General features: G+C 34.7%; 1 protein-coding gene across 2 annotated transcripts; it reads left to right on the forward strand.

Moving 5' to 3' along the window:
- On the forward strand, positions 1–27,387 carry LOC140808847 (aminopeptidase P2). 2 transcript variants are annotated; one of them, XM_073166148.1, is made up of 14 exons: positions 1–392; positions 650–775; positions 904–1,023; positions 1,555–1,830; positions 2,545–2,717; positions 4,158–4,412; positions 4,664–4,815; positions 11,948–12,138; positions 24,358–24,466; positions 24,566–24,720; positions 24,913–25,005; positions 26,066–26,126; positions 26,658–26,738; positions 27,241–27,387. In XM_073166148.1, exons 1-13 carry the CDS (start codon positions 78–80, stop codon positions 26,699–26,701), a joined length of 2,070 nt encoding a protein of 689 aa, XP_073022249.1. In that variant the 5' UTR covers positions 1–77; the 3' UTR covers positions 26,702–26,738; positions 27,241–27,387. The 2 variants fall into 2 exon arrangements, with proteins under 2 accessions (XP_073022249.1, XP_073022248.1); XM_073166147.1 differs by lacking the exon at positions 26,066–26,126.
- Positions 27,388–27,673: the final 286 nt, after the last annotated feature.

The raw sequence follows: 27,673 nt of genomic DNA on the forward strand, positions 1-27,673 counted from the left end.
AGGCCTTATTTTCATTAAAAAAAGGAAAAAAAAAGGTAGGTCTTATCCTCATCTCTGTTGCGGAATCTTTGGCTGCTATGATGGAATCAGCGGTATCTTTCTCTGCTACCAAATTGTTTTCCCACTCCTCTCTTCAACTTCACGCTCGCATCTGCTTCCCTTTCCTCTCCTCTTCGACCCCATTTCACCGTGGGTTCATTTTCATCCCCAGATTTCGAGGCCAACCCACCCGCCAAATATGTGCCTCCATCACTGCCAAGCCTTCGTCAGAGCTCCGAAGGAATCCCGAAAGCTCCGAGCCTGATCACAAGCTCAGCGCCCTTCGCGAACTCTTTTCCAGGCCTAACATCAACATAGACGCCTATATCATTCCTTCCCAGGATGCTCATCAGGTACAGGAGTTTTTTCACAAGAAATTGAATTTAACTCTCGTATCGATGGACAATTGGGAAATTTGTGAATGCATCATCCGTCTTTGTTCTTGGTCATTTAGGTGCTACTTTTCTTTGTTTTTGCTTATAGTCTGTAGTGTTACTCAAGGTAGCATGCATTTCGTTGTTTGAAACTGAACGTTTCGTTGAATTCTCCTAAACATTAGTGTAATCGTGGTTGCAGTTGGATTTTCTTACATCGAATTTCTTAATTTCAGAGCGAGTTTATTGCGGAATGTTATGCGAGGAGATCATACATATCAGGTTTTACTGGTAGCGCAGGCACGGCTATTGTAACGAAAGATAAAGCAGCTCTTTGGACTGATGGACGTTACTTCCTTCAGGTTTGGCATGTGCATGGATAGATCATCTCTTCAGTTATATGTCAGGGACTCTGGAATATGATTTAATTTTGATGAGTTTTATGGGATTTGCCTATATCTATGTTATTACCTCCGCATTTTGTTAACAGGCTGAGCAGCAGTTAACTTCAGGCTGGATTCTTATGAGAGCTGGTAATCTTGGAGTACCCACGACAAGTGAGTGGCTTAATAATGTCCTGGTTCCTGGTTCCAGAATTGGTATTGATCCTGTGAGTAATATCTTTTGTTGCGTTCAGTATTGTAGCAAATGATCTTCATTCATTTTTCCCCTAATAGCACTTAAACTCGTTCACTCAAAGTTAGTGAATATATCTCTGTCAAGTAGTGGTGATTTTGGTCCTGTTTCCCCTTGTGCCATGGCCTTCACCAAATCCAGAAAATGTGCTCAAACTATTCAGAAAATTGAAGCAGCTATCCACACAAAAATTATTTATACCTTCAGTGAACGATGTAAGCTAGCAAAGGGAATAATATTTTTTTTTTATATTTGTAAAAATTGTTTTTTTTTAAGTTTGAATAGAAATTATGTTTGTCTGGTTACTGAACAAAAACTAATTCCAGCATCTTTATTAATAGTTTTCCTACTATCTGGCATTGCCATTTCGGTAATCATTTTCTTGTATGTGCTCATGACTCTTCCCTCTTTTGTTTTCTTGATCACAGAGAGTGTCGATCTCTGTTTTGTTATTTCTTCAACTGCATCCATCTAATCCCGCCTTTTGTTTTTGTGAAGAGTGCAGTTCCTGTTTTCTTCAAATGCTGCTGATGAACTGAAGGAAGCCGTATCTGAAAAGAGTCATGAGTTGGTCTACTTATATGATATCAATCTTGTGGATGAGATATGGAAACCATCCAGACCAAAGCCACCAAAGAAACATATCAGAGTGCATGACCTTAAATATGCCGGTCTAGATGTGTCCTCTAAGCTGTCTTCTTTGCGAGCAGAATTAAATGATGCTGGTTCATCTGCAATTGTTATCTCAATGCTGGATGAGATAGCATGGCTGTTGAACTTGGTAGATAGCTAACCTGCTTTCTTGAATCTTTCGTCGTCTGGTTGATGAAAATAGATTCCTGCTTTCTTTGCCCCATAAAAAGCGGAAAAAAGTCCTGGCCTTAATAGTGTGATAAAGCTTTTCATGTTTCCGATAAGTTAGCCTAGAAAAATATTGAAACATAATAGCAGAATGAATGTTTTGTTGTGTATGTCAAATCACATTGTGGGTCCTACATTTGAGAAATACCATCAGGATCCCATAAATAGGCAGGGAGTGGTGTGGGTGGAGATTTAATTAAGAGGGGATCAGGTTCAGGTGTAGTTCCATGCAGGTAAGAAAATATTTATTTCCAAGTATATTCTTTACTAAATAAAAAAAACACTTCCATTGAATTATATTTGTTTCACGTCAGGCTTTTTCTAAATTAAAATGTAAGAGTGAAGAATTTTATAAACTTTTTATTTCATAATTTTGTCAAGTAGATTCCATTTTAGGATACTCTAACCTTTTTTAAATTTCTCTTTGGTTAATTAATTATATCATCAAAATTCATTTTAGTGATTTGAGGATATACTAAGATTGAATCTTGATTATTTTTGGTGCAACACATATGTATAAAGACTTTTCCTTGTGCTTTTCTTCCGATGAAGACGCTATTGATTTTGTGAGAAATTAATGGAGGTTCTTACTATTGTCTCCTCCCCGTGATTGACATATAACTTTTGTTAACAGAGAGGTAGTGATGTGCCACATTCACCAGTCATGTATGCCTATTTGGTTGTGGAGATTGATGAAGCAAAATTACTTACCGATGATGCAAAAATTACCCCAGAAGTGATGAAATATTTGAAGAATTCCGGAATAGAGTTGAGACCATATGAATCCATTCTTGCAGAAGTAGAAAGGTATTTCAGAAGCATCAAGTGCACATTGAAGTGAATTCTATCCTGCTACATTCCTTTGTTGACTTTCAGGGTTGGGAGATTTTTAGAGTCATATAGATGGTTTACTGAAACTAAAAATTGGAAGAAACTCGAGGAGGGGTAGAATATTCTGGGTTGTGTTGATCCATGGCTTACGTTGGTCCGTTTGGGTGGTGAGGAAAATGAGGATTTTTGAAAACTTAGAAGACTCACTTCAAGAGTGCTGGGATGAAATTAAATTTAGAGTCTCTTGTTGGAGTTTGAAGAATGTGGAGTGTAAATCGTTCTTGGTTTCAGATATGTATAGAAATCCTAGTCTAATATTATGTTAAGTTGATTCTGGGTCTTACTTCATTAGGCGTGGACCTCTGGTCTGCTTTTTGTAACTAAAATATTTTATTAATATAATATTGTTTCCTATCCAAAAAAGAAATTTGAAGAAACTCACATGACTGAGTATAGTCATCACAAGAGGCAGCATCAACAAAAATTGAAGGACTTAAGTGTTGGTTATGAGGTTGTGTCTAAAAAAGAGTAAGATTAACCCCGTCATTTTAACAAATTTGATCTTATCAACAGAGCATGAACTGGATGAAGGTGCAACTCTGCTTAAATTTAACAGAAACAATAAATCATACTTGCCATGCTTTAGCTACATGGACCTTTTGTTTCTGTTTCATCATGCATCATCTCCAAACTTGATCCATCAATATGACAATATATAAGTTGTTTTTAATTGCCATATCAATGCAAACTTGTTTCTATTCTAATCCAAACACCTTTACAAAACCATACATATAGTAGCCTTAGTTGATGCTATTTTCTGCAATTTATCTTTGATTTGCATTGCATCAGATGACCTATTAATGCAATCACTTCAAACTCCACTTGTTCTTATTTGCTACAAATCCTTCGCAAATTCTTATGTTAGCTACTCTTTCTGCGTTCTTGTGATAAGCGGAAGCTTGTGTTCTTTCTTTGTTGACCTCTATATGCATCTTATCCATCCTAGCTTCAACGCATAGAAGGTGATGAGCAAATGGATTTGAATATCACTTTCGACACCTCTTATACCAAGTCTTGTGAAGGCATCGGTTGCTATTCCAACGCTTCTACCTATTCAATTGCCAAGAAGAATATCTTCTTCTGCTGGTTGACATTCATATATATATATATAAATTCTATTTCCATGGATGGGTGAAGAGTTTTCATTAAGGTACCATACCTTTTTGTCAATGTGTTGGGAAAGATCACCCTGCCATCCTATGATAACTTTACTCATTCTGTTGGCATTGAAACAGTCTTTTGTAATTTCCTTTTCAGCATAAAGTTATTGTGTCATTCATGGAATGTGATCTTCGTTCAGAGCACTTGTTTACTAAACTTTCATAACCAATTAACTTGAGCGTAACTTTCTTGAAGTTTGGCTGCAAAAGGGACAAGCCTTTGGTTGGACTCATCATCTGTTAGTGCTGCTATCACTGACACGTACAAAAGCTCATGCAATAAATACATGGGCACTGCCGGAGTTGCTAGTAAAAACAAAAGGGTCTTACCAAATGGAATAGAAGACCAATCCTATGGATCCACTGCCGTATACAAGAGCTCTCCTGTTTCTCTGGCTAAAGCTATCAAGAATGAAGCTGAATTACAAGGGATGTGTGGCTCTCATCTAAGGTAACACCACCTCTTTGAAAGGATGTACTTCATGCAGAGAACAATTAATGAAACTCTACTTTTGCAAATGTGACTTGGATTGAATCACCATCCTTTTTTACATCATTTTTGGTTGATTTGATTGAATATGTTGCAAGTGTCTATGTGGTTTACATTTTATTGCTTAGCATTAGATACAATTAATAGTAGTGATTAATGAACTAACTTGTGAATTTTATTAGGAGTATTTAAGTGAGATTAATGTTTTGCAGGGATGCAGCTGCTCTTGCACAATTTTGGACTTGGTTGGAGAATGAAATCTGCAATGGTGCTATTTTGACAGAAGTAGACGCCGTGGACAAACTTCTCGAATTCCGGTCGAGGCAAGATGGCTTTGTTGATACAAGCTTCGACACAATAAGTGGTAAATCGGCTTGCCGTGTTATTGAATTTGATCTTTTCTACTTTTTGTTATTTTTTCCTTTTTGCTAAAAAAAAGGATTACTGATCACCCTAGTCGCTAGAACCCATAACTTTAATTGATTTTAGGGTTCATTTGGATTGAGTCACTTGAAATTCATTATTTTGAATACATTTTCATTGTTTAGATAACTTAAACAAATGAATTTAAATCCATCTGCTGTATATAATTGGAGTTCACAATGAATTTCAAATCCACATAATATTGGAGTCGTTTTAAATCCATTGTAATTAGAACAATTATTGTGTAAAAAGCATGAGATGAATTTTTCCTATGTTTAAGTTATATAAACAATGGAAATACATTTCAAATGACTTAATCCAAATGTATTATTTGAGAACAGGATGTGGATGCGCCCTAATCCATCAAAATCACTCTTCCTTAATTTTTATTATGTCAAGCCAGGTGCCAATACAATTTACATCATCAAGTACCGCATTGAACGTTGTTCAATGACATCTCTTTAGATAGGGTCTTTCAGTTGATGATGCAAGATAAAATAGCTCTCCCAGCATCCAATAAAAAATTTGATTGACTTATAGATACCCAATTTTGTCTACAATTTATTAAACTGAGGCCTTAACACTGTTTATACAATATTTTCTTCTAAAATGAGCTAGAGGAGGGAGAGGCCAAGACTGGGAAAAATTTCCAGCATTTGACTCCCAAGTCTAGTCTAAGGTCCTCATCGTTTTAAAATAACTTGCAAAAATCGGAGCTGACAACTCAACGAGTAATCAGAAAATCCATCCAGTCTAAAAACAGTAGAGAAATGAATGGTACGCTGCCATCGAGCACGATAATTACAAGAAAATAGCATGTGTAAATCTCATTAGATCATAACATTTCAAACACATACATGTTCAACACATTCTTAACCATAAGAATAAATTCCTTTTGAATGTATTATAAACCCGTCGTGAAGTATGAACAGAAGTCTATTTATAACCGATAAGACCAACCAAAGATATATACTACTATTGTGTAGTTTCTTGCTGTAAAGCTGATGGGTTTGTGTTGGGAACTCAACCCACAGATACAAAGAAAACTATAATTTCATTAATTAAAAGAGAAATATACATAAGAAACGATCAATTCTTACAAGGAGAGTGACCCCTAGAGCAGAAAATATTCTTAGAGAATAAATTTCTCTCCCTAGCAAGGCTAGCAACAACCGTAACAAAATATACATCTATATCCAAATAACTACCCCTTGCCCACGCACAAAATTACTAACCCTACCCCATTTAATTCTAATACATGTATATTATGTATAGTTCCTAGTTGAATCCAGCCATTATCACTACTACCCATAAAACACCGTAACAGTTTGTCACTTGTCTGATGAATACAACATTATTTATGGTCTTTTAAGGTTCAATTATGGCAACCTATCATCAAAATGAATGTTTGAAAAGGTGTACCAATTTCCAGGGTTCTGCATCACAAATGACCGCATAAATCTAATAAATTGCCTTACTCTAGCTTAGCTGGTTCAGTTTTGTACTTTTTTTTTTGAGAAGAGACTATTTTTTATTGATAGAATTAGTTTTACATAATACGCGGATGAGTAATCCGCACAATGGGTTATAAACCCGAGGATAACATTACACTAATAATTTCATGCCAAAACAAATTTCCAATCCCTAATTAAGTCTGAAACAGACAAATGACTGAATTCTTTAATGTTGGTCGTCCAACTAGCCACCCTGAACCTGATCTTATCCCAAAGCTTGTTCACCGGTCTCGTACTCATCTTTGAAAATTCTGTTAGTTCTCTCTAGCCAAATAGACCAAAACGTACAATGTACCACCAAGTACCAGAAGATCCTCGTGTTTGTGCTCCAACTTCCTCCCGGCTCGATAACAAATGAGCATGCTGCCCTCTGTGGTAAAACATAATAAAAACCCGATTCTAGCTGAATTCTTGTCCAAATATCTTTTGAGAAATAGCAGTGGAACAACAAATGATCCTGATTTTCGTCTTCATTTTGACACAACGTGCACCAATGCGGACTCAACACACAATTCGGCCACCTTCGCTGCACTGAATCACAAATCGGTAGTCCTCCCAATGCCACGATCCACGAGAAAATTTGAATCTTTTTAGGGACATGTACATTCCAGATGTTTGCGTGGCACGCGAAGAATGGAAAAGACGAAGGTGGAAAGAAGGAATTGTAAAAAGATTTGACAGAGAAAAGACCCGTAAAATTCCCCAACCAAATTCTGAAATCTCCCACTCCCCTTTCTAATCTAACCGAACCCAGAACTCCCAAAAGATCAGCAAACTCACTCAATTCAACCTCATTTAAATCTCTTCTAGATCGCACATCCCACTGAATTGAAAGAACACTCGACTCCGCTGCCAAGAAAGTGTTGATTGGTTTATTAGTTGATGTACAAATCTGAAAAATAGATGGAAACCTCTCTTTGAACGACTGACACCCCCCCACATCTTCCCAAAAGGTATCCCTTCTCCTGGCAATTTCCATTCCCAAAAAATATTCGAGTGTTCCAAGATCTTTAACCTCAAGTTCTCTTGCCATCATCAGTTTTATATTCGCCATTTCTATACAGTCATCGTCATTGACAATAATGTTTTCAACATACATTGTCAGAATTATAATTTTATTGTTCGCAGAGTGTTTGATGAAGAGAATATTATCTTCTTGCCGCTGAAAATATCCAAATGTTTTAAGAACCTTGGAGAATCTACCAAATCACGCGTGGGGGGATTGTTTTAGCCCATACAGGGGCTCGTGAAACTTGCATACTATTTGATTCCCCAATTATTCTTCAAATCCTGGAGGTTGACACAAATGCACTTCCTCTTTTAAGTTCACCATTTAGGTAGTCATTCTTTATATCGAGTTGATATAATGGCTAATCTAGATTTGCTTCTAATGATAGAAAAATTCGAATAGTGTTAGGTTTAGCAACAAGAGCGAAGTGTAGTCAATGCCATGGGTTTGAGTAAAGCCCTTGGTTACAAGATGCGCCTTGTATCGTTCAATTGAACCATCAACCTTATAGTTTACAGTGAATATCCATCCCACCATATTTTTTCCTTGTGGTAGTTTCACCAAACTCCAGGTATTATTTTCTTTAGTGCACGCATTTCCTCAAGAATCGATGTTTTCCATTCAGGGACAATAATAGCATCTTGAACAATCCTGGGAATCTTTATACTAGACAAACTGATGATAAGTTTGAGCTAGGGACAGTTTAAGATATGATGTTGGGTACAAGTCCTTGTACCTTTTCTACCATCTATAGGTATATTTATATCGGAGGTAGTGCCTAACTGAGAATCTGCTACCGGTTCTTCTTCTTGACTGTGGTTAGGATTCACAATGGTCTTTTTATCTTGAGGCTTCCGTCTTGAGTAGACTTGCAACTCTTGTAGTGGTATTGATTCTCTCCCTGCTTCTAACCCTGAGGTATGTTCTGGAGTATTGGATGTTTGGATTAACTGGTTTTGGATTTGTCGTGGTAAAAGTAAGATGAACAGGATCAGGTGTGGGAAAAGTAGATTGTCCCAACAAGCTTCATTCACATTTAGGGTCGCTAGTTGGACGACAAAGTTGATAGAGTTTAACCATTTACTTACCTCAGACGTAGTGAGGTATTAGAAATTTCTATGTTATTAACGAAAGTGTAGTATTTTTCCTTCCTTGTGGCTTTTGCGAATTTCTCATCCACCTACTTGTACTTTGTTTTCTATTCTAATAAAATTTCCTTTCTAATAATAATAATAAAAAAAGCTTCATACACGATCGTTCTCTTCTTGAAGCAAAGTGGAAGAGAAGTGGGGTGTTTTCAAGGAAATGACATCCCCAGAGAAATAATTTTCTTATTTTTGGGCAGCAACACCGTTAACCCTTCTAAGTAGGTGAGTAACTGAGAAAGATAGTTTTGATGGCTCGGAGATCTAGTTTGCTTCGGTTTTGATTATGAATATGGACAATGGATGTGCAACCAAAGCATTTGATGGGAAGTTTATGGTTTGAGATAGCTGCGGATATGTGTGGATGATAATTGATAACGGTGTTGCAAAATTTAGAGGTTGGCTTGGCAAGCGATTGATAAGGTAACTTGCTAGATTGTTACATTCTTTTGTGAACATTAGGGCTCAGATGACGGTTTTTATTTCGGAGACCCCATTTTGTTGTGGATTGTAAGAAAGAATAAAATCTAAGCTAGATTGTTCACGTCACTTGCTTTTCAAAAGGAAAAATACTCGATAAAATCGGACACAAATTACTTTGATGGATGATCCCATGTTTTAAAAAATAGTCACCCATAATGATATTGAAGTATTCTTTACCATTCTCTGTGCGAAGGGTTTGGATATTTGCATGAAACTGTGTGGAAAGACCTTCAGACGGAGTAAAGGCCATTTTGAATCCTAGCACTACCAATTAACCTCCCTGATAGTAGGTCCTGAAATTGACACGACTTTGAGTCATTCTTTTCGAACAGTCGCTTCCCTATCTTTCCGTTTTTTTAATATCATTTCGAAGACTCCGGTTCCAACCAAGATTCAGGTATTTTCGTGGATGGTTGTTTTGGGAAAGTTACTGGCCTATGAGATGATACACAAGAGATGACTTGATGTGTGCTCTGTGCCCTAATTGGTGCTTGTTGTGTCGGCAGGAGATGGAAACTCAAGACCACATGTTGATTAATTGTACTTTCACAAGTGGATTATGGGCTAGGGCTTTGGAAGTATTGAGATTGGTTTGGGCTGTGCGAAAATCAAGACAAGATTTATTCGCTACGGATCTTGGACAGCTTTTCGGTAAGAAAGACAAATTTTTTTACTTTTTAGAGAGTGGTAGTTCATGGCATTTGTTGGTTGGTGTGGCTAGAGAGAAACAAAAGAATTTTTGAAGACATTGAAGACGCGGGTGAAGAGTATTGGGAAAAGATCAAGATTAAAATAACTACTTAGATTTGATCTATAATGTAGAATTTGAGAATTTTTCGATATCAGATTTACTAAGAGATTGTGCTTTTGTGTATCGTTGATTTGGTTAGGATATTGTTTAGTATTTCGTTGAAAGTGGACTACTTTCTGTACTTAAAACCTTTTAATATTTAATAAAATTTCGTCTCTTATAAAAAAAAGAAATTGAAATGTACGATAGAGGCACAAACTTAGCAACACATCTATTATCAGTTGTGAACCTAATAACAGAAATTAGATTACAAGTTAAGGAAAGAACAAGCAGAACAAAATTTAGGGTATTATCCTTAGAAAGACGGATGCTACCAATACCAATGACTGGAGTCAATGACCCATTTGCAATTTTTACAGTTGGGCTCAAATAATTAGTAAAGGCGCAAAATAAGTTTGGATTTGGTGTCATGTGGTTGGAAGCACTGGATCAACAATCCAAGAGCCAACACAATTTGAGGAGAAGGCCGAGACAGCCATACCAGATTGGGTCATGTTGGAGGATTTAAGGACGACATTTGACAGAGGAATTAACAATACTGTTCAATCTACTTAAATTTCTCCTTGGTGAATGGTTTTGACGGGCAGTGTCCAGGAACATCCTGGGTGGCTCGAGTCTGAAACACATGTGCATCACGTTTCTTTCGGGGCTGCCAGCACTTGTCTTTCGTATGACCCGGGCGCTTACAGTGCTCGCACAGCGGTCGTTTGAACGTTCGTTTAGCAGTGGCTGGCATCTTGTGAGTTACAAAGTCAGAGATATCAGGGGAAGAACGTTGGGATGATGTATCATCAGAAAACATCACCTTTATGCTCATTTCCTCACGCCTAACATAAGCAAAGGCATCTTCAGGTGAGGGGAATGGATCACGGGAAACCACTCGGCCACGAACATCATCAAGGTTGCAGTTAAGGCCAGCCAGAAAGTCGAAGACTCGTTCATTTCCGAGGGACTGCCGGACTTTGATAATGCAGTTGGAACACAACGAGGAATCCTCAAGGAACAAGTCTAATTCCTGCCAAATATCCTGTAGATCAGAGAAATACTGAGTGACAATCATCCCCTTGCTTGACGTCCTTCAGTTTTGTTTTAAGTTCAAAGAATTGAGATGAGTTTCCAAGATCTGAATACATTTTTCGAAACGCGTCACATACTTCTTTAGTTCTTTTGCAGTTTGTAACCACAAGTATCGCCTACTGATATCGGGCTCCATTGAATTGAAGAGCCAGGCAAGAACAAAGGAGTTTTCTGCCATCCAAGTGTTGTACATAGGATCAGACAGCTTTGGCGTGGGTAGTTCGCCATTGAGATAGCCAAGCTTTCAACGACCACACACTACAATCTTGATTGATTGTGACTGAAGATAATTCACCCATTTAATTTGTGGGTGGTAATCTGTAGAGATGAAAACTTGCTATCGGAAGAGAAGCCATGGAGCCAATAGATTTTTCCCTTATTGTTTCGTTGGAGATTGCAGAGGTAGTGGAAGAATCTGTCGACATAGTGCTGGAATTAGGCTGTCGAAGGATGGGAAACACGAGGAAGTGCTGTGGGAATTATAAATCGCAAAGTTGTTCATTTTATATTTTGGACACAATAACCCCTTTGATTTCGGTCATTCCAATCTTCTACCTTTTTGCCCTATCCAATACAAATACTCTAATATACCATAGATCATAAAATGGCCGAGAACCAAATAGTGGGGTTGTACAATTCCCTTGGGTAATTAATTTAAAATAAAAGTTACGTCCTTCCCCTTTCCAATAGATTTACAGATTCATAAGCTTGTTAATTTGTTAATGTAATCAAATTGTGGAATAGAAATGTGGTGAATGAAATTTTCACTATATTTGTTGTGCTGCAAGCGTATTTACTTTCTCTCTTTATCAGAAACCTGAATACTCAGTGGAAATATGTAACACATTATCTTTTTCATTAGTGTACTCCTTTGAACTCCAGGTAACAATCTATAACATTAGGGATGTTGGACATCCATGAGTTGCATTATGAACATTAAGCATACCATCTCTACTTGTGTATTTTTCATTTTGAATCATACTAGGTCATCTCTTTCCCAAATTAGTCTCACGTTGTCAGATTGTTCTCCACAGCGTCTGGTGCAAATGGTGCTATCATACATTACAAACCAGAGCCAAACAGTTGCAGTACAATAGATCCTGAGAAACTCTTCTTATTAGACAGTGGTGCTCAGTATATTGATGGAACAACCGATGTTACCCGTACAGTGCATTTTGGCCAGCCTACTTCATGGCAAAAAGAATGTTTTACCCGAGTTCTCCAGGTATTACTGTTATTTTTTAATAGTTAATGTCGGTAATCATGACTGTTAAGGGGAAGTTAATCTATATCTATACACCTATAAAATTGTGGATGAAAGACAAATGTTTTCCAATTGTGAAAGGGCTAAACAACCCTAGTTATTGTTGAGAATTTCGGTCGATGGGTTGGGGAGAAAAACAATTTTAGGAGGAACAACTCTCATATAATGTCACAGTATTTGAAGAAGTAAAAGAGATTTGACTCAACTTAGAGCATATAAGTGGCTAGAATACACAATTGTTAGATTGCAAAACAAAACTATCAAGAGAAAAATGTATTTCTTTATGTTGGATAAAATGTGATTCATCTTCTCTTCAGGAACGTGTATACTGTATAGTATATATACACAAAAATTAGCAAAGATTCCAATGGACACCATTAATAGTACTAAATAAGAATAATGATGGAAAATGGCTACAAAATACTATGATAATAACTAGGTGTTAGTATGAAAAATTAATATATTTAATTTAGAAATTAAAATCAATCATATCTTTCTTTGAACTAAAAATGATTTTTTTAAAATCCCAACAATCCTCCACATATTTCAAAGTAAGTTTTGATAAAGATGATAAGTGTTGTGAAAAAGTAAAAATTTATGGTAAAAAGTAAAAAACTCAAACTCTCAAAATTTATCAAACTACACACTTTATAATATTTTTCTCTCTACTCAATTGTGATTTTCTTCACAAATGAGAGATCTATTTATAGAGTTTCATTACACATAATCCAAAAAATAAAATACATCATTACCTACATCATCACACACAAATTTCTAATTTTACAACTCTTATTTTCAACATTCAAATATTCAACTATTACTTTTCAATATTCAAATCATTTATTTTCAACACTCCCCCTTGTGATGATGATCATGATACGATGATGTCTTCATTACGTGTTTTGTACTGCCTCGTTAAAAACCTTACTTGGAAAAATCCATTGGGATAAAAACCATAGTAAGGGAAAAAGAGTGCACTCACGTAAACTCCTCCTGATGTTGACATGAACAATTCTTCACAAATTTCGTAGATTGCGCATCCCAATATTATATATGTGCTTTCTGAATATTGACGTAGGAAGTGCCTTTGTGAAGAGATCTGATGAGTTTTCACTTGATTGAATGTGACGAACATCAATACCTTTATTCTTCTCAAGCTCCTTGGTGAATGCGAAGAACTTAGGAGGAATATGTTTAGTTCTGTCGCTTTTTATGTATCCTTCTTTCATTTGAGCAACACGTGCAACATTATCTTCATATAGTATCACAGACTTCTCATCGAATGATAATCCGCATGAAATTTGGATATGTTGGGTCATTGATTTTAACCACACACATTCACGACTTGCTTCATGTAGTGCAATAATCTCGGCATGATTTGATGAAGTTGTTACGAGCGTTTGTTTCTGTGGACGCCAAGATATTGCAGTGCCTCCACGAGTAAATACATATCCAGTTTGGGAACGTGCCTTGTGTGGATCAGATAAGTATCCAGCATAACCAATTATAATTGGATTAGCATCTTTTGAATACAAAAGTCCCAAGTCTGTCTTTCCTCGTAGATAACGGAATATATGTTTAATTCCGTTCCAGTGTCTCTTTGTTGAATATGTGCTAAATCTTGCCAACAGATTCACGGCAAAAGATATATCAGGCCTTGTACAATTTGTAAGGTACATCAGGGCACCAATGGCACTTAGATATGGTACTTCTGGACCAAGAATATCTTCATCATCTTCACATGGACGGAATGGATCCTTTTCTATGTTTAATGATCTAACAACCATTGGAGTACTTAAAGGATTTGCTTTATCCATATTAAAACGTTTAAGGATCTTTTCTGTATAATTTGTCTGGTGAACAAACATTCCACATTCTTTTTGTTCAATTTATAAACCCAGACAATACTTGGTTTTTCCAAGATCCTTCATTTCAAATTCTTCCTTCGAGTATGACACAACTTCTTGAATTTCCTTATTCGTTCCAATGATGTTTAAATCATCAACATATACAACAATAATTACGCATCCGGATGTTGTTTTCTTAATGAAAACACAAGGGCATATTGAATTATTTACATATCCCTTTTTCATCAAGTGATCACTTAGTCGATTATACCACATTCGACCTGATTGCTTTAACCCATATAATGATCTTTGTAATTTCACAGAATAACATTCCCTGGGTTTTGAACTTTGTGCTTCAGGCATCTTAAATCCTTCAGGGATTTTCATATATATATTACTATCAAGTGATCCATATAAGTAAGCTGTAACAACATCCATAAGACGCATTTCTAAATTTTCAGATACCGCCAAGCTAATCAAATACCGAAACGTAATTGCATCCATCACAGGAGAATACGTTTCTTCATAATCAATTCCAGGCCTTTGAGAAAAACCTTGTGCAACAAGTCGAGCTTTATATCTTACTATTTCATTTTTCTCATTTCGCTTTCGAATAAAAACCCATTTGTATCCAACAGGTTTTACACCTTCAGGTGTAAGGACTATAGGTCCAAAAACATTACGTTTATTTAGCGAATCTAATTCAACCTGGATGACATCTTTCCATTTTATCCAATCCTGCTGATTTTTACATTCACCAAAAGATTTTGGTTCACGATCTTCGTTATCATTTATGATGTCGATTGCCACATTATAAGAAAATATATCATCAATTTCATCTATATCTTTTCGGTTCCATATTTTTCCAGTATTAATGTAATTGATAGAGATTTCATGATTCTCGTCAGTTTGTGGTTTTGACAGAACATTTTCATCATCGTGTGTTTCTTCAGGAACACCATTCTCTATTTTGTGATCATCATGTGTTTCTTCAGAAACATCATTCTTTATTTTGTGATCATCGTGTTTCTCTATGAATTTTCTTTTTCGATGATTTTTATCCTTGGAACCGACTGACCTTCCACGCTTCGGGCGTTTAATGACATCATGAGTATCTTCCATTTGTTTCTTTGGAATTTCAATTCAAGCAGGGGCATTTACAGCATGTATATATGATTTAGTTACCCCTTTTGTGTCTGCAAATGCATCTGGTATTTGATTTGCTATTCTTTGCAAGTGTACAATTTGTTGTACATCTTTTTCACATTGTTTTGTTCTTGGATCCAGATGTAACAATGATGATACATACCATGTAATTTCCTTTTCGGTATGTTTCTGTTCTCCCCCTAACATTGGGAAGATTTCCTCATTAAAATGACAATCAGCAAAACGTGCTGTGAACACGTCGCCTGTCTGAGGTTCAAGATATCGAATGATTGATGGACTATCATAACCGATATAAATTCCAACCTTTCTTTGAGGTCCCATTTTCTTTCGTTGTGGTGGTGCAATAGGCACATACACCATACATCCAAAAATTCTCAGATGAGAAATGTCTGGTTCTTTACCAAATGCAAGCTGTAATGGGGAGTATTTATGATATGCACTTGGTCTGATGCGAATTAATGAAGCAGCATGTAAAATTGCATGTCCCCATATAGAAATAGGGAGCTTTGTTTTCAAAATCATTGGTCTAGCAATCATTTGCATACGTTTAATCAATGATTCAGCCAATCCATTCTGTGTATGTACATGAGCAACATGATGCTCAACAATGATTCCCATAGACATACAATAATCATTGAAAGTCTGGGAAGTAAATTCACCAGCATTATCAAGTCTAATTTTCTTGATTGTATAATCGAGAAACTGATTCCTAAATTTTATTATTTGAGCAAGTAATCTTGCAAATACAACATTTCGAGTTGACAATAAACATACATGTGACCATCTGCTGGAGGCATCAATCAATACCATAAAGTATCTGAATGGTCCACATGGTGGATGGATTGGTCCACAAATATCACCCTGAATACGTTCAAGAAACATTGGTGATTCAGTTTGGATTTTGACTGGTGATGGTCTTATAATAAGTTTTCCAAGAGAACATGCTTTACATTGAAACTTATTATTCTGAAAGATCTTCTGGTCTTTCAGTGGATGACCATGTGTATTTTCTATAATTCTTCGCATCATTGTTGAACCAGGATGTCCCAATCGATCATGCCAATTGGTTAATATCGAAGAATTATCAACTACCATGTTTGATTCAATGGGACTTATATGTGTATAATGCAATCCAGTATGGAGCATTGGTAGTTTTTCAATCACATATTTCTTTCCTGATTTATATGTGATAAGACACATATATTTCTCATTCCCTTCATTCATTGTTTGAGTATCATACCCATGGGAATATATATCATTAAAACTCAACAAATTTCTTTTCGATTGTGGTGAATATAAAACATCATTGATCAAAAATTTTGTACCATTAGGTAACAAAAATTGTGCTTTACCACATCCTTTAATCAAGTCTACAGGACCTGATATTGTATTCACCGTTGTTTTTGTTGGTTTTAGTTCCAAGAAATATCTTTTATCTCGGAGGATAGTGTGCGTTGTACCACTATCGGTTATGCAAACTTCAGCTTTGCTCATAGCATTTTCCATATTTGAACTTCAAAAAAATATGCAATGAAATAAATTACTGGCAATATATATTTAAATATAACACATATCATAATTATACAATAAAACATTATTCTATGAATAAATGAAAAATAAATTATTGTACATTTATATTCTACCATTATATTGTTCATTTTCAGAGAAATCGTTGAGAAAATCTGCAGCATCAATATTGTTCATTTCTATCCCACCAACATATTGATCATTTCCAGAGAAATCATTCATAAAATCACCAGCATCAAAATGAGTTGAATCACTCAAACGGTCACTGCGTTCAGTGAAGTTGGTCTCCTTTTCTTTCCCCTTTAATGATTCTTTATAAAGTTTACAAAGGTGCTCAGGGGCTCGACAAACTTTGGACCAATGTCCTGGAGTACCACATCTGTAACAAGAACTTTCATATCTTTTTGAGTGATTCTCGTTAACACTTGTATTCTCATGATGTCTTTTCAGTGGATGGTTTGGGACGCTCTTTTGAGATGAGTTATAAAAATAACTATCTCTATTATTTTCAAAACCACGGCCGCGTCCACGACCACGACCAATTCCACGTCCACGACCTCGACCTCGACCAAAACCTTGTCTTTGAAATTGATTTTGGTTTCCAGGTTTAAATTCATTTTTACTTACAGCATTTACTTCTGGAAATGCTGTTGATCTAGTGGGTCGGGACTGATGATTTCTCATTAATAGCTCGTTGTTTTTTTCCGCCACAAGAAGACAGGCGATGAGTTCAGAATATCTCGCGAATCCACGTACTCTATATTGTTGCTGTAGAGTAATATTTGATGCATGAAACGTGGAAAATGTTTTTTCAAGCATCTCAGATTCTGTGACCTCATGTCCACAAAATTTTAATTGCGAGATTATTCTATACATCGCCGAATTGTAATCACAGACTTTTTTAAAGTCTTGGAATCTCAATGTATTCCATTTATCCCGGGCGGTCGGAAGTATAACTTCTCTTATATGTTCGAATCTTTCTTTTAATCCCTTCCACAAAGCCGTGGGATTTTTTTTCAGTCAGATATTCACATTTCAATCCATCGTCGAGATGTCGACGCAAAAATATCATGGCTCTTGCCTTTTCTTGTGACGTGCATATGCCATTTTCTTTAATGGTCTCGCTTAGACTCAATGACTCAAGATGTATTTCTACATCTAGAGTCCATGACATATAATTCTTTCCCGTGATGTCGAGCGAAACAAATTCGAGCTTTGTTAAATTTGACATGGTGATACTAAAAAAATTACGATGCATTTTAGTAGTTAATAAATATTGCAATACAAAGTAACAGATAAACAACAAGTACAAGTATTTGTAAAAATAAAGAAAACGCACGAGGAGGATATTCTCCGATAAATACAAGACTCGTGAGTATGATAACCAAAATAATTAAAAATATCCTTGAGAAAGCCATCTTCTTTTTTCTTCGAAAAATTTGATGATGAATAATTTTTAGAGAAGAAGAGAAAGTTGAAGTGATTGAATGTGTTTGTGAGATCATATTTGTAGGGCAAAAACTAGCCGTTTTTTTACTATTTATGACCGTTGGTGTACAAAAAAATAAAGGTATGTATTTGTATAATTTTATGGTAATAATATGGTATATATAATATTAGCCATGTTTAAATAATTATGTATATCATATCATAATATTATAATGAGTGTCATAATTTATTTTGTTTAAAAACCTTATAGGCTTTTATACTTGTCGTATCCCTTACCGGGAGTGTGGGATGTCGTCTTAACATCCTCCCAGGATTTATAACAAGTTTATGAAAAATTTATTTTTATTATTTCTAATAATAACATTATATTGTATATTAAATAAATACACAATAAATAAATAACAGTAAAATAAATATTATTACTTTTGTTACCTTTTTTTTCTGTTTGGAGCTTGGAAAAGTATGTAGGACTTTTAGAGCTTCGTGCTGATAACGTGTTGTGAAAAAGTAAAAATTTATGGTAAAAATTAAAAAACTCAAACTCTCAAAATTTACCAAACTACACACTTTATAATATTTTTCTCTCTACTCAATTGTGATTTTCTTCACAAATGAGAGATCTATTTATAGAGTTTCATTACACATAATCCAAAAAATAAAATACATCATTACCTAGATCATCACACACAAATTTTTAATTTTACAACTCTTATTTTCAACATTCAAATATCAACTATTACTTTTCAATATTCAAATCATTTATTTTCAACAATAAGAACTATTGTGACAGATTGAGAAATGAAATGCACAAATGATGGTACCTTTGGGGTGATAAATACCAACACGTAGTGAAAATAGGTGTTAATCAACGGAAGTTTGGTGAAATTTGATTTCTATGAACCTGGCTTCCTAATGTGAATACAGTGACTTACCTCCGACAATTCACTTCTCTATACAGAGTTGTTCTAAGCAGTTGGGCATATTTTGGCCTTGCACCATTTCTGGTTTTCATGAGCGCTCTAGGGAATCTGTTTAAGTTCCAATTGAAGGGGATCGGTAACGAGTGCCCGGAATGTGCAACGGAAGTGTTAAAATAGCATTTTACATGGGCAAAAATCGAGCACCCTTCACTGGTGTGTAACAACTACAAAAACAAAAACACAAACATACATAGTGTGTTATAGATTTTTACCTATCAATCAGAAAGATTGATGATTGTTCAGACTAAGTTGTTAAACAATTTAGCTCTTCAATGGGTAGACAAATCTACAAGCTTTCTTTGAGAACTCTTTGCTCAAAATCAAGCCCACCACCAACAAGTTAGAACCATCTTACACTTGCACTAGAAAATGTAAGGCATTTTAATTGAGAAATATGCTATCAATTCATCAAAATGAAGAAGCAAATTTTGGAAAAATTGGGCTAAAAATTTCGGCCAAGAGGGAGGAAAGAAAGGGGAGTCTTTTCTTGGTTCTTACAAAAAGGTGTTGTGTATTTCAAAGGCATGCTGCCTTTAATTTAAAAAGTTGACTCCCAAGTCCCAACCTTTCACCTCCCTAGCATGTTATTTGGGCTTGTAACATGTATAAAGTCCATAGACTATTATTTTAATATCTCAAACACATTTGAGATCAATTAAATCTTACTTGTATATATTTAAGCCCACTTGTTGATTACTTATTTACATTTAGGCTCTATAAGACCCGATGTTATTTAATTAATTTAACACCCTAAGACACGGTTGAGACCCTAGCCACGAGCCCTAGCCCAGCCCGAACCTACCCCAACCAGCCGAACACCGAAAGCAGCCTCCACGCGCACATGGCGGCAGCTTGCGCTCCGCTTTTTCTTTCGCGCGACCAGACCATTTAGGACCCTTAAAGGACTGATAAATAATATCTAAAAACATCCTAATACATCCCCATACACAGCAGCAACAGCCCGGACGATCCACACGAAGTCTACGCATCAAAATCTCATGAAAACTTGAAGGAACTTGTGCAGAAAATTTCAGCATGTGTAAAAACGATTTAATTCAAATCTTTCATGTAGGGAAACGTTTTTCATGCATATTTATCATCAAATAACAATATATAACAAGATTGATGCATAAATGAAAGGTTTAGAACACGCCTTTGCGTTTAGACGCTCGAATAAACGAATACTGGTGCGATGGAGCGTAGAGGATGAACGGAGGGCGATTGCTAGACGTTTTCCTTGCTAAGAACTTGTGAAAATTCACCAAATTATTGTAGGTAGACGTGGACAAAACTCTAACTTCTCACTTTTTTGTGTGTTTTATTGTGTGTTCGCGAGTGTGTGTTTTATTCTTTTTTTTTTAAAAAAAAACTTTGCAAATTAATAAAATACTAACTAATCAAATTTATTAAGTTTTAAAATAATTTAATAGAACATTAAATATCACGCCCAAGAATAAAATCTCCTATTTAAGGAAATTTGCTCATATCATGCTTAAAAATATTTTAATTCATCCAATAATTTAAATTTGACTTTAAAATGCTAAAATTCATAAATCATTTAAAATAAATAATTTATTGGCTCAAAATAAAAATATAAGATTTAATTTTTGCACCTTAATTGTCTTCGGTCTCCTATCCCTGGCTGAGAATCGAATAGTCGTCTGAAAATCTTGAACTCGAGAAATACAATAAAATCCCAAGAAAATAAACACATAAATATTTAAACTAAATCAAACATGTTGAATGCATCATTCAATCCATTTAAATCATTTAAATTAATGAACTCATTAAACTATGCATGCGGTCTATGTGTACTGGTTTTTGAGCACTACAACCCCGATACAACATGATTATAACCAAATATTTCCCAGACTACTACGATCTTGTCTTGCTCGTGAGTTGCATGGTTCGGAGTAAGGCTTTCATGAAAAACTCTCGTATTATGTGACAATGTTAGAAGAAGTAAAGAAGGATATTTGACTCAAATTAGTAGAGCACATACATGGCTATAATACACAATTGTTAGATTGCAGGAAAAACGTATTTCTTTATGTTGGATGAAAATGCGATGCTTCCTCTTCAGGAATGTGTGGTATATATGCACAAAAAATTAGCAAAGATTCCAATGGAGACCATTAATTGTAGTAATTGACAATATTGATGGAAAACAATTATAAAATACAACGATAATAAATAGGTATTGATATGAAAAATTAATAACATCGATTTAGAAACTAAAATCATTCATGTCTTTCGTTGAAATAAAAATTATTATTTTTAAATCCCAATAGTTATGTATATAAACTGTTAGGATCAAAGATAGTGTTTAGAAGATGGTTAAATAAACTTTTTAAACAATTTTACAATTGAAAAGAGCTACAATAGCTCGTTCTTGAAAGTTCAACAATGAACTAAACACTGGGATATTATATTAAGTTTGGTTATAAACCAAGTGAAGGAAATTCAACATAACACTCTAGAGACTGATTAAACATTTTGGAAATTGTTTGAAAAGAATGCAAGTTGAAATAATAAAAACAATTTGGTTGAAGCATTTTATCAAAACTTTGTATGCAACATTTTGGTATTTGATAGAACACATAAAATCCAACAATGCCTATGAAAACAATAACAATTAGCAAATGCGGTAAAGTAAAGAGTCATAAAGTTGTTCATGGAAGAATACATTTTCCATTGATGTGCAACTCTCATAAGTTACTTGAGTTAATTGTGCAATTTATTATCCAACTTTACGAACTTAAAATTTTCTAAATTAAATGAATTGTAAATGAATGATTTATATAACTACATAATTTAGCACATTCAAATGCAAAATAACCTCAATGACACACGCATATGAACATACCAACTTGATAAAAAATGAACATCAATAGGAGATCATGGAGTAAATGAACAGGGAATTAGATGAATCGATTAATTAACTTTACTTGTATTTTTTTATCGGTTGATTTGTTTTTTCATTTTAGGATTGAAATGGACTTGATTCAAAAGGCGTACTTTCATGCTTATTGTTATCAAGAGTTTTACTTAGTATTTTTTAATTCCCACTTAAATTCTAGGTTAATTAATTATGTTTAGTACTTAATGCCATAATGCTATATTTTTTAATTCTTTAATTGGACATTGTGTTTGATAAATATTTTATTTATTTAATATAGAAAGAGGGAAGAGTAAGCAAAAACAAGTCTATAGAAAGTTTATGGAAAAAATGGGAAAATATACTTGTAGTATAAATTGGAAGTTGAAGTATATTGTTTTATCTTGCAAAAAGTGAATATGCTACAATATTGTATTGTAAGAGATGGATGAACAATCAATTATTATAAAACCGAGGATTATAAATGAGAGTGAAATATATAGAAAAAATTTGCATAGTTAAATTAAATAAGAACAAGAATTTAAGTTCCTAAAGTTGAAGTTACAATTGGAAGTAAAAAAACCCTAATATATTGCACATAATATTATAAATTTTAGTACGTTATGATCTCATAAAACTACAAAGCTGATAGAAGATTTTGGATAGTTTGCTTTAAGTTCTATTTTTTTTAAAGTTTAGTTTCATTGTTCATTTATATTATCGTACAAATTTGATTAAAAATACGCAATATATAATTAATCCTATTTACTATTTTTACATGACCATGTTACTTATTAATGATTATTTATCATATAGCTATTTATAACTATAAAATGTCTGAATTTTTTTTTAACTTAAACAACTCAATTAGTAATCCTTGGGAACTCTCAACCATGTCAATCTACCTAATTAACTACTCTTGTTTAATAAAGAATCAAAAGTAGCTACCCATCGTGTATTACTACCAAGCCATCGTTTTGACCTAAAAGAAAGTAAAATAATTAAAAGATATCAAATTGCAATTCAAAAGTTATTTTCATTTAGTTCAATTACAAATAAATTAAGAAACTCAAGTTATATATAACAACTACTAATAAGTAATAAAAATTGTAGAAAAAGTAAAATATTCTTAAATACAACGGAAAAAGAAAGGAAATATATTAAATATGCAAACAAAACAAATTCTAATAAAAAGCTATAGCAACAACTTATATTCATTTTATATAAATTTTTAATTATTTATAATTATAATATTTGTAAAAAATAAAATAAAAATAATAAATAGGAAATTTCTCCATAGCAAGCAAGAGAAATATTGCACACAAAATTTAGTACTATAAAATAGATAAATGAAAAATTCTGAGTGTCCAATTTACTTGTGTAAAAAACTTTTAAAAATACTATACACACAAAGTCTAAAATCGTATTTTTGTTATTTTTAATATTGGTTTTGTTAGAATATATAACTAATTAATTTGTGCCATATAAAAGTGGGTTCGCGTCTGAGTGCACTTGCCACGTGCTAGTATTTATAAGTTCCTAAATTGAATCTGTGTAAATCTCTATATTATCTTTTTTTTATTCTTCTTGCTTTCCTTTGTATGTCTTTACTGTTTTAACTCGATAAAACTATTAATTGTATTTCCCTCCAAATCTTCATGGTATCAGAGAAGGCTCAGAAACATCTTCTCAGCCATGGAGACATCCAGAAAAGAAACTTTGAGTGGGGGCTGTAGAAACCTTGAGTGAGGAATCTAGTTTCTGTTCCCAAAATTCATTTATCACTGCTTCATACAGTCCTCTCTTCTCATTACCAAATCACACATTAAATGGCAAGAACTTCTTTCAGTGGTCTCAATATGTGGTCATGGTGATCCCAGGCAAGGGAAAAAAGGGATATTTCACTGGATAGGTACAAAAACCTAGTGATGTATGATGATACTGTAGCTCCTGTTTACTTGACCAACTTAGATAACTAGGTTTTTCTGATGTCATTTACTTCACAAATTCTTTTTGAAGGACAGGTGTTAGAAAGAGAAATACATTCCACGTTCATTCAATGAGATATTTAAATATGTGATTATCATTAGTTTTAGAGTTGTAATCTAAACGATTCATCTTACCATCATGCAGCATAAATAAGTGATGAGCATAAACCTAGTGGGTGGTATAGTTATATTAGTAATCAGCTGCTTCTGTTAAGTGCCCCGACATATAGAGTATTTTTCTTTACTTTTGTTGTCATTTGAGAAGTCTTCATGGCTCATCTGTATTTCTAAAAAAAAGTGTAGCATATGAATGATTGAACTAATAGTAATCCGCTTTTATACAGGGACATATAGCTCTTGATCAGGCCATTTTTCCTGAAAATTACCCTGGTTTTGTATTAGATGCCTTTGCAAGGTCATCACTGTGGAAGATTGGTCTTGACTATCGCCATGGTATTTGTCATCTTATCCTTTGTAACGTAGATAGATTTTCTCGATGCTTATTTAGATTCAAATAATCTGCTATTGTGACTCATTTCATCCTTTGTTTAGGTACTGGTCATGGTGTAGGAGCTGCCTTGAATGTTCACGAGGGCCCGCAAAGTATCAGCTTCCGATTTGGAAATATGACTCCGTTGCTGAAAGGCATGGTTGTCAGCAATGAACCAGGATATTATGAAGACCATTCATTTGGCATCAGGATCGAAGTTTGTGACCATTTTTCTCATATTTGTTCTTCATAGCAACATTAATACATAAATGGTATCAGTTGCAAGATATGTTTTTTTAAAAAAAACTTTTGGGTCCATGAGAGCTTATGGCATTAACCTCGCAATATTTGACACTATTATCAGCCTGCTGTGTTATAAAAATGTTCTTAATGCATTTTTGTTATGTAGAATCTCCTTTACGTGAAAGAAGCTGACACGCCAAATCGCTTTGGAGGAATTGGATATTTTGGATTTGAAAAGCTTACATTTGTTCCAATTCAGGTAATTTAACTTACTATTAAGGTCAAGTTCTGCTCTGTCTCAATTTCCTGTCTTAGAAACTTGGGGGGTTGGTTTCTTCAACCACCTTTTGTTAAAGCAAATATCTTAATTTTATTGACCTATGGCATACTCAATTGCATCATTGGTCTTTTTACTATGACCCGTTTACTTTACCCGTAAGATGAATTACATGAACATGGAAAATGTCAAATGGTACCACAGATGATGGTTACCATTTTTATTAATCTGCGGTCATAACAATTGCCTGCGATTTTTAGCAGTTATGAAAGTTAATATATATATGTGTGTGTGTGTGTAAAATTCTGTTTTCTAATTACCCTGCAAACATGGTTTACTGAAAACAAATGCAAATGATGAAAGGCGGTTTTGATGCAAGGCTAGAACATCATATCCTACTAAACACAGCATTTCACTTTTATGGAGAAGTGGAGAACATATTAAGCCAATAGTTCAACACCTCAATTATCATATGCTCTAGTGCTTCTCATAATTTAGAAATCATCATACATTTTGAATCTTCTAGACCTTTGTTTGATATAATCTTTGGTTTTCAAGCTTAGCCAAAGGGCTTTTAGTGGAGTAAACAACACACATATAATCTGATCAAGAAGGCCTACTGATCAATGTTGTGGTAGCAGTAAGTATATTCTTTGTTTAACACGTCGTAGCTAAGATATAGGGCAAGGACAATTGCAACAACACGTAGTGCTTGCTAATCAGTTTTGTCTTGATACCATTTTTCTTTTCAATTTCCAAAAATTTTAAAAAAGTGACCAGTTGCATTACGAGTGTGCTCACAATGCGAAGCATGAATCTGGAACTCTGTATAAGCTTCTCACTTGATCACTAAGTAATGTGTTGAGTTCAGTGGATATCTCATTAGTCTAACTATTTGTTCTGTACCAATAGTGAGGCAAATAATTATTTGATTTAAAAGTCCGACTAGCTATTTATGGATGACGTAGTTCGGACAATTGAATCTCATTCACTCCTTGCGCTATCTACTCTCCACCATAATGTGCTTCTAATTGTGGTTTAGATCATGGAGCTTGAATCAGATACAACAAGAACTTCACGTACCAGCATGGGAGTTTTTATGAGTAAGTCGGTTGTGGCCACGGGGCAATAGGTTCTAGGCAGTAAGGCTTTGTGTTGTTCCTACATGTCAATAGGGTTCAAGGTTAACAAGTACATTGACTTGTTCAACAATTTGCTTGTGTTTGATTTGGATCATTACCGACTAATTTGAAGGTGTACGTTATGTTATATTCACAGGGCATTAGTTTGTTTCTACTTGTTTTTATGTGCTCATTTGGCCTCTGACTTGAGCTGGTACAACTCGTGACATAACTTGTGCGCTACCTGTAATTTAATTCTATTCTAATTCACACACGCAACGTTCTCTGAATCCCACCTATTCCAGAGACAAATAAAAGATCTTAATACACTTCAAAAATTGTTGTACCATTTGACACAGCCTTAGGTATTCCTTATATATCATGAAGACTCATTTTTTCCTGATGGTGTAACATGAGTTTAACTTGCATTCTTGTGATGAGATCTGATTCAGAACTTTTATGTCATTAAATACTTGTCTTTTAATTTTTAAATCACTCCAATATGCCATGCAGACCAAATTGGTCGACTTCTCATTACTCTCTGCGGCAGAGATTGATTGGCTCAATGTTTACCATGAACAAGTGTGGGAGAAGGTAAGAGAACGTCTATTAACTTGGGTAATATATATCTGCTCACTTTTTATTTAATGTTTTCCCATTTTATGACTGAGACGTCAACAATATCATCAAAACTAGTCCTTGGTAACTGTGATGGCCATTTGAACTTTTAGTGGATTCTACCAGCCATCTATGCATGTTGTTGCCATAGCTTTTCCCTCTTTACTTGCTGACCACTAATCTGCGTGCAGGGCTGGAAAGAGTGACTTTCGGTAGTTAATTTATCTGTTTTTCGGGCATGTTGTTTGGTCAAAGTTCCTTGAGTAATGGAGCGATGACATATTAGGGTACTGCAAGTGTATTCATTAAACTTGATGTTGTTATTTATTCGAATGCATTCCAAGAACGTATGATACATAAAAAAAATTAACTAATGAATTGTGCCGTATATTATTTTCTTTTGAAACTGCATTTCTAGATTAATGGTCGGGCCTAGAATGCACACGGTTCATATTGAAACACTCCTTTTTATCCTCAGGTTTCTCCATTGCTGGATGGTGCAGCAAGACAGTGGCTTTGGGACAACACAAGGCCAGTTGTTGAGCCTTGATTTTCAAGCACATGGAAATGTACCAGTTATAACGTGGAGACCCGCATTTTAGCATACACTCGGTAGATGCTAGTTTGTATACTGCACAGAAATAGCTTATAATTTCTAATATTTGGATATGGCTCAACTGGATCTCGTGTATGTTCGAACTTAGTCTTATATTTTAATTTCACAGCATTATTGTAAGGATCACATATGTAATAATATATTTTTAAAACAATAAAGTTCTGGTTCGCCCAAATATACATGTTTGTGGATGTCATAAACACAGTTCAAGGCGTTGGTTGGTTACGTTCTTTGTGCAAGTCTTAGTTAAGCCAGACAATATCTACAATCTTTGTGAAAGCTGTAGTAATTTTTG

Source organism: Primulina eburnea, chromosome 13, assembly GCF_022965805.1.
Source record: "Primulina eburnea isolate SZY01 chromosome 13, ASM2296580v1, whole genome shotgun sequence".
Lineage (NCBI taxonomy): Eukaryota > Viridiplantae > Streptophyta > Magnoliopsida > Lamiales > Gesneriaceae > Primulina > Primulina eburnea.